Consider the following 12,876-nt stretch of genomic DNA (forward strand, 5'->3'; position numbering starts at 1 on the left):
CCCAGTGCCACGGAGGGCCCCACTGGCAAGGTCACTTCAACGTCAGGCTGGAGGATGCGGCGAGCAGGACGCACAGCCCAGGTGCCTGGGCAGGCCTGGCAGGAGCCCATTCCCTGGGTCGGTGCCCTCCTGTCACTCCACAGTGACAGAGGCGGAGACGCGGGGCCCCTGCCTGGTGCCCTCCTGCTGCCAGACTTGTGCTCTGCTGAAGAGGGGCTGGCGCAGCACGTATGAGCCTGGCCCCGGGGTTCTGAGCAGTGAGAAGCCCGGCCCCTGTGGGTTCGGGGCAGGGAGGCCCTGGAAGGTCCTGTCTTTCAGGAGCCCTGCCCGGCCCCCACTAGTGGTGGCTCCTGTTCGTGCTGGGGCTGCAGCCTCCCTTCCTGGTCTCTGTTTTCCATTTCTCCTTCCCACTCTCCCTCCTGCTCACCCCTCCCACCCTCCACAGGTCAGAGGTCATAGCTGTAGGGTCAGCAGGTCAGGGCCTGGGGCAACCCTAGGAAGGCGTGAGTGAGAAGCTGCCTCAGCTGCCTGGCGGTGCGGATGGGGGTCCCAGGCATCCCTGAGTGCTGCCTCGTGGTCAGGCTTAGGGATATGCAGGGTGCCTTGGACGTGGGTCACGCGTCATCACTCCAGAAAGAGCTGAGTGTCCAAGGCCAATCCCAAGTCTGTTGCCTAACACCGACTGTCTAAAACACTGAACAGAGTGGACACAGGCCCTAAGTTGGCGCCCCGAGGCCGAGAGAGGGCAGGTGTGTGGTGACATTCACCACCTCGGACCCAGACCCAGACCCTGACTGTCCCTGAGCTCCAGGAAGTTGTGAGAAGGGCCCCAGCTGCTCTGCACTTTCTTGTGGCTGGTGGTACAGGAGTCGCTGCCCCAGGGTGAGGGCCTAGAGGCTCCAGCCAGAAGGCGCTGGGGTGGAGAGGGAAGCTGTCCACAGCCCTGGGCTCAGGACTCAGAACCTGGTGGGCCAAGGAGTTTGGTCCGGACCCCTGCTGGAGGGTGAGCTGTCCACATGCGTGTAGAGAGCAGAGGCGAAGCCAGGGCTCCTGAGTGCCCCCAGCCACAGGCTGTGCCTGCCCAGCCCCCGCCCTGCAGCCCAAGGCCTCCCTGCTGGGGGGCTAAGTCCAGTGGGGCCACAGGCAGCTGGGAGCAGGACAAGGCTGCTGGGCAACTGGATGGTGCTGCCGCTTCCTGCCAGGTGCAGGTACACAGAGAGAGAGGGTGCGGTCTGGGGCCCAGCCTGGCGCACAGCAGGTGCCTGAAATGCCAGGGCTGCCATGGGGACTGGGAACCATGCATAGGGATGCGACTCCTCCTTGCGGCCCCTCCGCCCCCAGGGAAGCAGTTGCCTGCCCCACTTTTCTCGAGAACCATCCTGGCCCCGCTCCCACAGCAGCCACGGCTGCTCGGGGAGCCCCCTCGCCACTCCAGACCCTGGCCACGGCTGCTCAGGGGCACTCCCCATGCCTTGGTCTCCATCCAACTGCACCCCCACTGGGGTGAGGTGGAGCTTCTCACCTCTCCTTGTGTTTATTTCCTCTGCTTCCACAACTGAACGGTGACAGATATTTGCTGGATAAGTGAGCAAACTCCAGGTGGTATCCTCCAAGCCTGGGAGGCCTTTTCCTGCCTGTGGGCCCCAGGCCTATCCTGCTGCCACCCCCAGGAGGGTGCCTGGCTCCTTGTCAGAGTAGTGACACGAGTGGCCCTGGGGAGGCATGGGGAGTGGGGCCGGCCAGCCGGCCTGCCGGGGTCCTGAGTCCATGCCGGGCATGCGTCTCAGGCCTCTGAGCTCTGACCTGGCTGGGGGCTAGTATCTGGCTGAGTGGCCTGGGCTGGGGCCCCTCCCCGTCCCCAGGACCAGCCTCACCCACCCACTCTGCCGCAGGTCACACAGGCCGCCTCCTGCGGGCACTGCTGGGCCTCAGCTTGCTCTTCCTGGCGGCCCATCTTGCTCTCCAGATCTGCCTGCACACTGTGCCTCACCTGGACCAGCTCCTGGGACCCAGCTGTGAGTTGCTGAGGGGGCGGGGCAGGGGTAGCCATCCTGGGGGTCAGGGAGAGGGCCATGCAGTGACCCTGAGTCTCCTGGGGGGAGTCTACTCAGCCTGGTTTATGTCTGGCCTGGATGGTCCCTGTGAATCCCCCCAGGGATGACGGCTGCGGTGCTGGCTGGGCAGAGCCTGACTGGGTTCCTCTGTCTTTCCCTGCAGGCAGCCGCTGGGAGAGCCTCTCGCGACACATAGGGGTCACAAGGTTAAGACCATCCCCCCACCCCCAACCAGCAAGCCTCCCTTGGGCATTTCAGGCCCCAGGAAGTGGGGGGACTCAGGAGGGATGGGAGACGGGGGATGGGGACCTGGAGACTCATCCATGCTCCCACCCACACCTGGAGACTCACCCACATTTCCATCCGCACTCTCGCCGCACCTGTCCTCCTGCTCTGACTGTGGCTGCTCCCTGCTCTCCGCAGGCTGGACCTGAAGGACGTCCCCAACACCATCCGGCTGGTGGCCCCTGACCTGGGCATCTTGGTGGTCTCCTCTGTCTGCCTCGGCCTCTGCGGGCGCCTCGCAAGGAACACCCAGCAGAGCCCACATACGCAGGAGCTGGTGAGGGAAGCTGCATCACCCGTGTGTCAGGGAGGTCATTCGAGAGCTTTGGTCTCAGCCATTTTGAGGGTTAATCTTTTAAAAACAAATGTAGACTTTTTAGTTGTAAGTTGGTGTTAAAGAGGGGAGGAACTTCTGCGTCCCACCCGGGGCCCAGCCTGCAGTTCCATCCATTCAGACCTGTTTCTGCCCGGGCTCTGCCTCTGGTGGGAAACCTCCAGGCCCTGAGGTGGCATCTGTTTTGCCCTTAGAAACTCTTCACGGGGGCTGGGCGCGGTGGCTCAAGCCTGTAATCCCAGCACTTTGGGAGGCCGAGACGGGCGGATCACGAAGTCAGGAGATCGAGACCATCCTGGCTAACACGGTGAAACCCCGTCTCTACTAAAAAATACAAAAAACTAGCCGGGCGAGGTGGCGGGTGCCTGTAGTCCCAGCTACTCAGGAGGCTGAGGCAGGAGAATGGCCTAAACCCAGGAGGCGGAGCTTGCAGTGAGCTGAGATCCGGCCACTGCACTCCAGCCTGAGCGACAAAGTGAGACTCCGTCTCAAAAAACAGAAAAAAAAAAAAAAAAAAAGAAAAGAAACTCTTCACGGGGGGATTATCTGAGGCCACGCGGTGGTGGGAACCTGCAGTGCTGGGCAGGGGGTCTGGCTGGAGAGCCGCTGCAGACGGGCTGAGAAGGGGCGGCCCCAGCAGGGGCCTCAGCCCCAGGAGCAACGGGCCTGAAGCAGGGCCTCTGTCCTCCGAGTGGGAGGCAGAGTGAACTTCAGCTGCTATGAGACTTCAAGGTCTGGCCCTGGGAATCTCTGAGCTGTGGCCGCCTCCCATGGGCAGGGGGTGAGCTGGGGCGTCACTGCTGCTCAGCCCCTCTCACCCCTACCCGGTCCCACACTCGCCATCCCCAGGCTCAGCTGGGATTTATGGCCACGTGGTGTCCTGGCCCATGAACTCCCTGCCCCAGGCACCCAGCCTCCTCCCACCTCACCCTCCCAGCGCCCACTCATCAGACAGCTGATGCTTGCCAGGCACATGGACCTCAACTTCCAGAGGAGCCCCGAGAGGGAAAGGGGCTCCCCAAGCCACATAGTAGGTCGGGTGCAGCTGCTCAGCCTGCAGAGGTGGCCTGTTCTCCTGCCTGTCCTGTCCCCACACCATGGAGCAAGGCTGGCACCCACATTTCAGAGGCGGGAATGGGGACCTGGAGGCCAACTGGCTTTTCCGGGCATTTAAGGGGGTCCAGTCATTGTGGGTGCTGTGCTGCTGCCTGTCCTCTGAGAGACCTGCCCCTCCCTCGTCAGCCCCTCCATGCTGACGAGGGCATGGGGCACAAGCTTCCTGGAGCTTGGCTGCTGGGAAGGGGCTGGGTGGCTGGATTCTGGTCAGCTTCGTCTTGGTGTGATGGGAGCCTGAGCATGCAGCTGCGCCCTGGCTGGCCAGCGTGGACAGACTTCAGAGTGAGGTGGGGGCACCAGGCACCTCCAGGACACCATTCTGAAACCCAGATCTAGAAGCCCCATGACCTGGCCTGGCAGGGCCCCCGGGCGACCCTCATTCCCACATACGGGCAACACAACATGTGTGCAGGCATGCGGCAGAGTGTGCCAGCCAGCCAGCCCGAGGGGCGCTGGCCGCTGGAGGAGGTGAGGGTCGTCTGCAGCGTGGCCGCAGCACGTGGGGCCCAAATCAGGGCCAGGCCTGCCCCTCGGTGGCCTCACACCCCAAGTCACGGCTGGGCCTGCCCCTCGGTGGCCTCACACCTGTCCTCCCACAGCAGCTGCCTCTGTTCTTTCCACTCCCAGAAATGCTCATTTTTCACGGCTCTGCTCAGATTTCCCAGGGCCAGGGCCAGGCTGTGGACGGGGTGAGCTCAGCCCTTCCAGCCCCAGCCCTGGCGCTCTGAGGTCTGGTGGGAGAGCCCCGGGTGTGAGCGATGGCACCCTGCGTTCTGATCCAGCCTCGCCCCCGGCTGCTGTGTGGTCTCTGAGAGGGGTGGGCTCAGGGTCCAGGCCTCTCCTGCCCTGATCTCCCTGTTCTCCTGGCCTTGGAGCCTCCCAGCAGCCCCTGCAGCCCTGGAGGCCTGTGAGGACAGGACTGGTCTGACTCAACTGTCCTGTCGAGCCCCCATCCCGTTTGACAGAAGGGGAACAGGCTCCGAGAAGCTAAGTGACTTGCCTGAGACTGTCAGAGCTGGGATGGTGCCTAGCATCCAGCCCCACAGCCTATGCTCTCAGCCTGGGCACCTGGCGCCTCAGCCACCAGGAGAGCCCCCAAGTCATAGATGGGGACACTGGGCTGCTGGCAGCCAGGCCAGAGCCGGGGCATCTGACGAGAGCCATGTTCTTTCCACCACACCCTGGCTTTCCCCTGTATTTGGGAAACGGCTGTGTTCTGGGAAATCTTTAGTCAGGACCAGGGAAAACAGGCCTGTCCAGTCTCTCTCCCCCAACCCCAGGCCGGCCTGTCACTTCTCCTAGGCAGCTGGCCACCTCTGTCTCCCCAGAGGCTCGGGGAGGGCAGGAGTACCACCCCTAACTTCTAGACACAGCCACCCAGAAGGCTGGCAGGGGTACCCAGGAGACCCTGGAGCCTGGCCATGTCCCTCAGGCCCCCTTGGTCTCTAGAGACCCCTCGGGGTGCAGACAGGGCCCTGCTGCTCCCTGGGTGCATGGTTCAGGGTGATGAGGTGCTCTAGGACAGCCTGTGGTTGGCCTATACCTGGCAAGGTCATCACGTGCCTGGACTTGCCAGGACAGATCCTGGGTCTTTGGCCAGCATGAGAGCTGCTACCAGGAAGGCCTGCAGGGCCTGTGAGCTCGAGTGAGGAAGTAGGAAGGTGTTAGGCAGACCTCAGGGACGGCTGGGGCCTGTGCTCAGGGAGGCTGGCCTGTGGCCCTCAGAGGGGCAGCTGTGGACGTGGCCGCCTCCCGCTCTCCTGGCTGGGCAGATGTGGGCTGCAGAGGTGGCCTCAGTGTGATACACCTGACCTTGCCCCTGCCCGTGACCTTGGCAGGATGATGACGAGAGGGATGTGGATGCCAGCCCCCCGGCAGGGCTGCAGGAAGCTGCAACGCTGGCCACTACACGGAGGTCACGGCTGGCCGCCCGTTTCCGGGTCACTGCCCACTGGCTGCTGGTGGCGGCTGGGCGGGTCCTGGCTGTAACCCTGCTTGCACTGGCAGGTACGCACTGAGGCAGGGGCACCGGCAGTCACACTGGGAGGGGTCTTGGAGTTCCCTGAGGACTGTGGAGACAGCAGGACATATGGCACCAGCCAGGTACAACCCTGTGTGCCCCTGCCCTGCCCCGCAGGCATCGCCCACCCCTCGGCCCTCTCCAGCGTCTACCTGCTGGTCTTCCTGGCCATCTGCACCTGGTGGGCCTGCCACTTTCCCATCAGCACTCTGGGCTTCAACAGACTCTGCGTCGCAGTGGGCTGCTTTGGCGCCGGACATCTCATCTGCCTCTACTGCTACCAGACGCCCTTGGCACAGGCTCTGCTCCCACCTGCCGGCATCTGGGCTAGGTAACGGCTTGCCACACAGCCCCTTTTTCCTCCCCCCCGGTCGTGCCCACCTGGCCCGTCTAGCCCCTGTGGCCCCACTGCCTCCGGGGTGGTGGGCAGTGACAGGTCTTCTCTGGACAGGGTGCTGGGTCTCAAGGACTTTGTGGGCCCTGCGAACTGTTCCAGCCCCCACGTGCTGGTCCTCAACACCAGCCTGGACTGGCCCATATATGCCAGTCCCGGCATCCTGCTGCTGCTGTGCTATGCCACGGCCTCTCTGCGCAAGCTCTGTGTGCACCGCCCCTCTGGCCAGGTGAGTACCTGCCACCCTTGGGGAGTGGGCCGAGGTCAGACCATGGGGCTGGTCTCAGGATCTCCTGCCTCTGGGTGGGGTGTGGAGCTGGTCTGGGCTTAAGGTGCTGGTCTCTGCAGAGGAAGGAGGCGGCAAAGGGGGACGAGACTCGGGAGCTGGAGCTGGCAGAGCTGGACCAGTGGCCCCAGGATGGGGAGGCTGCCCAGGTGAGCAGCCAGCTGGGTGGAGGCGCCAGGGTGGGGGGCGCTGGGCCAGCCCCTGCATGGCTCACTACTGCTTGCCCACAGCACGTGGTGCCCACAGCACCCGACACGGAGGCTGATAACTGCATCGTGCACGAGCTGACAGGCCAGAGCCCCATCCGGCAGCGGCCTGGTAAGTACCGCGCACTCCGAGGTACAGCTGGGAAGGGGGAGGCCGGTGCTGCCCCCTGGTGACCGCCTGGCGCTCTCGCATGCTCGCACTGCACCTCTGCCTGCCACCTCCTCGGGCGCCCAGGGCATCCATGTGTCGGTGTCCCTGACCTGAGACCCCCAGGGCAGCCGAGTGGCTGCGTGGTTGACCCCCAAGACCCCATGGGGGGGCCCTCCAGTCTCCCAACCCCTCCCCAAAAAACATGGCTACACTGTCTTGTGCTGTTCGCTCTGGGAGCTGCTCAAGGTGGGCCGGTGGCCCCAGGAGGCTGCTTGTCCAGGGCAGGGGCTGGCCTAGGAACTCCGTGTTGGCCATGTTGCCTTGGGAGGGCCTGAGGACTCTTTCTGGCTACTTTCTTTCTTTACCCTAACCCTTGATTTTCCATTTTGCAATGTGTTTCTGAATGAAGCAAGTGAAGCCAGGGCCCTGGGGTGGGGGTCCCGAGAGTCTTCAGGTGCACAGGGCTGGAAACGGGGTCAGGGCTACCTTATGCGCCCCACCCTTTCAAGGAAACTGAGGCCCAGAGAACAGCAGGTGCTGGCACTGGCAGGGCGATCCCTGACGCTCGGGGAACAGTGTCAGCTCCACCGCTGGAACCCGTGTGTTCTGCCCATAGCCCACCATGGCCACCGGGGGCCCGTCCCTGCTGCTGTATGCTTGCCCATGGCCCGAATTTTAGGGCATAGTCAGGGTGGGGGGTGCCTGGAGATCACCCTGCTGGAGCTGACCTCTGTCCCCACCTGCAGTGCAGCCCAAGCGGGCTGAGCCCAGGGAGGCATCCCCACTCCACAGCCTGGGCCACCTCATCATGGACCAGAGCTATGTGTGCGCACTCATCGCCATGATGGTAGGCGGCTGTGGGGGTTGGGTGGGATGGGGTGGGGGAAGGTGGCTGTGCAGCCCCCTCCCTCCGCCGCGCAGGTGTGGGGCATCGCTGGGGGGGGGTGCGCTGGGCGGCCATGCAGTCCCCTCTGCCACGCAGGTGTGGAGCATCACCTACCATAGCTGGCTGACCTTTGTGCTGCTGCTCTGGGCCTGCCTCATCTGGACAGTGCGCAGCCGCCACCAGCTGGCCATGCTATGTTCACCCTGCATCCTGCTGTACGGGATGACGCTGTGCTGTCTGCGCTACGTGTGGGCCATGGACCTGCGCCCTGAGCTGCCTACCACCCTGGGCCCCGTCAGTCTTCGCCAGCTGGGGCTGGAGCACACCCGCTACCCCTGCCTGGACCTTGGCGCCATGGTGAGTGCACCACCACATCCAGGGGTGCCTGGGTGCATGGACCCGTCAGGGTCATCATCCTGTTCAATGTCCATTGCCCAGGGGAGTAGCAGCGCCAGGAAGGTAGATCCGTGTCTGTCTGTCACAATAGGGTCCCCTTCTGCCCACCCAGGGCCAGCCCAGAGTAGCTTCTCAGTGAGCGTTTGTTGAGCAAATAAACAGACAACCTTGTGTTGGCATGGGCACCAACCCTGCATCCCGACACTGTGAGCGTGGACTCTGCCCGTTGGCGTGGGCACCACCCCTGCGCCCCTGATGCTGTGTGTGAGCATGGGCTCTGCCCACTGGCACAACCCTGGGTCTCAGTGACAAGCTGTGCAGGCCATGTGTTCACGGGGTGCCTGTGTGTCCATGTGAGCTGGGTGCCAGCATCATGTCTGGTCACCTGTTTGCAGGCCAGCGGGTTGTGTCTCATCTTGTGAGACTTGTGAGCCTGTGTGTGCAAACACGTGCACCTGTGTGTACACCTCCACATAAGCCTGTGGGCATATGTGAGCATGCATGTGGGTAAATGTGCATTCCAGCATGTGGACATGTGTGCATGTGTGTACATGGATCTGTGCCCATGTGAACTAGTGAACCCGTGTGACTGTGTGTGAGCGCGTGTGAACCCATGCACTCATCCGTGGGTATGGAAGTGTGTGCTCATGTGCCTCTGGGTGGGTGTGAGCGAGAGGGTGTTTGGTGCCTGTGGGAGGCCGGTGTAGATGGCCTGGCGCCAGCCGCCTCCCTGAGGGCTCTTGCCTTGGCTATGGGAGGGGTGCTGGGCCCCCCGGCTGACTGTGACATACCGCTCTTGTCGCAGTTGCTCTACACCCTGACCTTCTGGCTCCTGCTGCGCCAGTTTGTGAAAGAGAAGCTGCTGAAGCGGGCAGAGGCTCCAGCTGCGCTAACGGAGGTCACTGTGGCAGACACAGGTGAGTGGCAGGCCAGAGGTGGGGCTGCCCTCCTGCCCGCCCGCCCGCCCCGATGCCATTGCCTGCCCCCGGCTTGGCCCACAGAGCCCACGCGGACGCAGACCCTGCTGCAGAGCCTGGGGGAGCTGGTGAAGGGCGTCTATGCCAAGTACTGGATCTACGTGTGTGCCGGCATGTTCATCGTGGTCAGCTTTGCCGGCCGCCTCGTGGTCTACAAGATTGTCTACATGTTTCTCTTCCTGCTGTGCCTCACCCTCTTCCAGGTGGCTGGCGGGTCGGGGTGGGGGCTGGGGCACAGACCCTCCCCGCGGCCCTCACCGCCCCCCCTCACCCGGCAGGTCTACTACAGCCTGTGGCGGAAGCTCCTCAAGGCCTTCTGGTGGCTCGTAGTGGCTTACACCATGCTGGTCCTCATCGCCGTCTACACCTTCCAGTTCCAGGACTTCCCCGCCTACTGGCGCAACCTCACTGGCTTCACTGATGAGCAGTGAGTCCAGGCTGGGGCGGTGGGGCAGCGGCGCTGGCACCCCGTGCACTTCCCCAGGGCTCCAGCGGCTCCACCAGGGGCCGGGCCGGTGCTGATGCTAACCCTCCGCAGGCTGGGGGACCTGGGCCTGGAGCAGTTCAGCGTGTCCGAGCTCTTCTCCAGCATCCTGGTGCCCGGCTTCTTCCTGCTGGCCTGCATCCTGCAGCTGCACTACTTTCACCGGCCCTTTATGCAGCTCACCGACATGGAGCATGTGTCTCCGCCTGGCAGGCGCCTCCCGCGCTGGGCTCACAGGTGCGGCCCTGCCCTCCCTGGCTGGCCTTGGAGAGGTGCAGCCTCCTGGGCCAGGGAGGGAGCCAGGTGGGATTTGGACAGGAGCCACATCCTCTATTTGCTCACATCGAGGGGATGGCAGTAGCATGGAGGTCCTGGGGACAGTGGGCATGAGTTCCGACGCAACTATGCGCCTGACTTGGCAGCTGCAGCAGCAGTGGTGCAAACAGCGCTTCCTCCAGGCCCAGGAAATGAGAGGGGCAGGAACCCAGTTGGGAGATGCCATTTTCGGACTCTCTCCCAGGCAGGATGCAGTGAGCGGGACCCCACTGCTGCAGCAGCAGCAGCAGCAGCAGGAGGAGGAGGAGGAGGAGGAGGGCCCCAGGGCTGAGGGGCTGGGCATGGCCACTCCCCACCAGGCCACCCAGGTGCCTGAAGGTGAGTCGGGCGGGCAGAGCACAGAGGCCACCCAGTCTGCTGTGCCACATCCCAGCTGGGGGGATGTTGACAGAGTCCCCTCTGAGCTCCAGAGCCTCTTCTGCACAGGGACCTGGGACTCCCCATTTCCACCCTACACTGACCCTCACACCGTCACAGGCGCAGCCAAGTGGGGCCTGGTGGCCGAGCGGCTGCTGGAGCTGGCAGCTGGCTTCTCGGACGTCCTCTCACGGGTGCAGGTATTCCTGCGGCGGCTGCTGGAGCTGCACGTCTTCAAGCTGGTGGCCGTGTACACCGTCTGGGTGGCCCTGAAGGAGGTGAGTGTGGCAGGCACCTCAGCTTCCCGTCTGGGGTGGGGTTGCTCTGTCCTGCCTGGCTGTCCTCCCCAAGCCCAGCCCCACGTGCCCGCTGCCCTCAGGTGTCGGTGATGAACCTGCTGCTGGTGGTGCTGTGGGCCTTCGCCCTGCCCTACCCACGCTTCCGACCCATGGCCTCCTGCCTGTCTACTGTGTGGACCTGCGTCATCATCGTGTGTAAGATGCTGTACCAGCTCAAGGTTGTCCACCCTCAGGAGTATTCCAGTAACTGCACTGAGGTACTGACCCCCGTGGGCGGAGACGGGAGGAAGCTCCAGGCAGCTGTGTTCACAGCCCCACCCTCCCAGGGCAGCTGCTTCAGAGCAGTGGGGCCAAGGGGGCTTCCTGGAGGCAGCATCCTTTGACCTGATCTGTGGACCAGGGGTCCACTCCCCACACACAAGGGTGTCTGGTAGGGGTGGAGTCCCAGGGTCTGCTGCAGGGAGGAGGGGAGGAGGGGAGGAGGGGAGGAAGGGAGGGAGGGAGGATAAAAGAAAAGAGAAAAGAAAACAGAGGCACAGGGAGTTTAATAACTGCCCAAGATCACACAAAAAGCACGGCCATAATTTGAACCCAGATCATCTGACTGTACTTTGCATCTTTACCTTTGAGACCTGCTTTGTGCCAGATAGTCTAAACACATTTTATGTCATTGAAATGAGAAAACTGGTTATCATTTCTCCCATCTTACAGATAAAACGTGCTTGTGGATTCTGAACTCACATAGGGAGTCAGTGGAAGAGCCACGCCTAGTCTCTCTGGCTCACTTTTCTGCCTTGGTGGAAACGATCTGTAAACTTTAAGGGGCTGCATTTAACTTTTGATTTTGTCTCTCTGTATTCTTGACCCAGCTTGCCTGGGGCCTGAGGCTGCCCGAGAAAGGGCACAAGGGAGGGAGCCTTCTGGGGCCAGAACGAGGAGAGATCCCCATCCTATTTCTCTCCTTCCTTAGGCCAGGATGTTATTAATATTAATCTCTTCCTGTGCTCTGCCCTGCCTACTGGGTTGCACCCAGGAAGAACAAGCAGTGGGGCAAGGGGTTTCCCTTGGGGCTAATGAAGGCAGGACTGGTTCAAGCTCTCTAAGGACTGTTCTTCAATTGTTCCTCTCCCAGCTTTCCTTGCACAAAGCAGGAGGCCTACCCTTGAGGCCAAGGTCAGTCCTCCCTCTAGGCCTCATCCCTCCTGCTTTCTTCCTCTACCCACCATTCAAAGGTTGAGTGAACAAGCCAGACTGGGATATGTGGGAATGGGAAACAGTGGCAACCTCTTCTTAGTTCTCCCACCCAAAGAACTGTTGCTATGACAACCCACCTCCACAGAGGCAGTTTGAGAAAAAGCTTTAGGCAAGGAAGAAGGCACGGGTTCAAGTCTTGGCTCTGCTTCTGAAACATTTCGTGGTCTTGAGCAGCACTCTATCTCTCTCCTGGCCTCAGTTTTTCCTCCTCTTGGTGGAGGGAGTAGAGGGAGTTGGGGACTGTGGAACCAGATGATCGTAAGAAACTCTGTGGTAACAATATTCTGATAGTCCCTGCTCTAGGAGCTCCGACTAGGATTTCCAGGCTTTTACCCCAGGGCCTGATTTGGACTGAGCAATGAGGAAACCATACAGAACCCCAGTGCTGGGCAGAGAGTCTGATATGTAGATGTTAAGGAGAGGAGTAGGGAGCCTGAATCTCCTTGGAAGGAGAATTGGGTTTGGAGTTGCCTCTGAGGCTGCCTCTCTCCTGAGCTGTTTATCCTATACTCTATTTTCTTCAAGAGATGGTGTGAAAAGAGTGTTTCTTTTTCTGGCAAGAAAGCCTTGCTTTCTTCTATTCTGGGAGTGATGCTGTCACAGTCAGGGAATCCCACTGTCACAGGATTATAAAATCTGCTCTCAGATTCATTTCCCAGCAATACAGTACACCCAGACCCCTGAATCCTGGGAACCATCAAAGGGGTCAAGGATAGTAAAGGCAAGAGAATCACAGAACTGAATGGGACCTCCTTAGCCCTAGGCCGAGCACCAGAAATGGATTGAGCAGGATCTGCTCTCAGGGAGCTCACAGTCTGGTTAGGGAAGGAGGGAGACAGAAGAACATTTCTAGTACAGGATGATAAGAGATGGTAGAACCCAGGAAGGGCCTCCTGGAAGAGTCTTGACGGTAGAGTGATGTGGTTGGGTTTGTGCTCTGGAAAGGCAACTTCAAATTGGAAGGAGGCACAGGCTGTTTCCTCTGCTTGACATGCTTCTCTCCACCTCTTTGTCTGGCTGAGTCCTTTTTTTTTTTTTTTT

The 12,876-nt window shown here is 61.6% G+C and overlaps 1 protein-coding gene across 1 annotated transcript in view; it reads left to right on the forward strand.

Moving 5' to 3' along the window:
- Window positions 1–5,705: 5,705 nt before the first annotated feature.
- Window positions 5,706–12,876, forward strand: part of PIEZO1 (piezo type mechanosensitive ion channel component 1 (Er blood group)) — a 22,736-nt gene continuing 15,565 nt past the window's right edge. The window contains exons 1-14 of the mRNA XM_017859274.1: window positions 5,706–5,796; window positions 5,927–6,140; window positions 6,261–6,432; window positions 6,552–6,638; window positions 6,720–6,807; window positions 7,593–7,693; window positions 7,829–8,089; window positions 8,934–9,045; window positions 9,130–9,308; window positions 9,384–9,532; window positions 9,644–9,826; window positions 10,110–10,243; window positions 10,403–10,560; window positions 10,662–10,963. Coding sequence (XP_017714763.1) covers window positions 7,655–7,693; window positions 7,829–8,089; window positions 8,934–9,045; window positions 9,130–9,308; window positions 9,384–9,532; window positions 9,644–9,826; window positions 10,110–10,243; window positions 10,403–10,560; window positions 10,662–10,963 — 1,517 coding nt within the window. The 5' untranslated portion in view covers window positions 5,706–5,796; window positions 5,927–6,140; window positions 6,261–6,432; ... (1 more) ...; window positions 6,720–6,807; window positions 7,593–7,654. The remainder of the gene's footprint in view (window positions 5,797–5,926; window positions 6,141–6,260; window positions 6,433–6,551; window positions 6,639–6,719; window positions 6,808–7,592; window positions 7,694–7,828; window positions 8,090–8,933; window positions 9,046–9,129; window positions 9,309–9,383; window positions 9,533–9,643; window positions 9,827–10,109; window positions 10,244–10,402; window positions 10,561–10,661; window positions 10,964–12,876) is intronic.

Source organism: Rhinopithecus bieti, unplaced genomic scaffold, assembly GCF_001698545.2.
Source record: "Rhinopithecus bieti isolate Rb0 unplaced genomic scaffold, ASM169854v2 scaffold_1618, whole genome shotgun sequence".
Classification (NCBI taxonomy): Eukaryota; Metazoa; Chordata; class Mammalia; order Primates; family Cercopithecidae; genus Rhinopithecus; species Rhinopithecus bieti.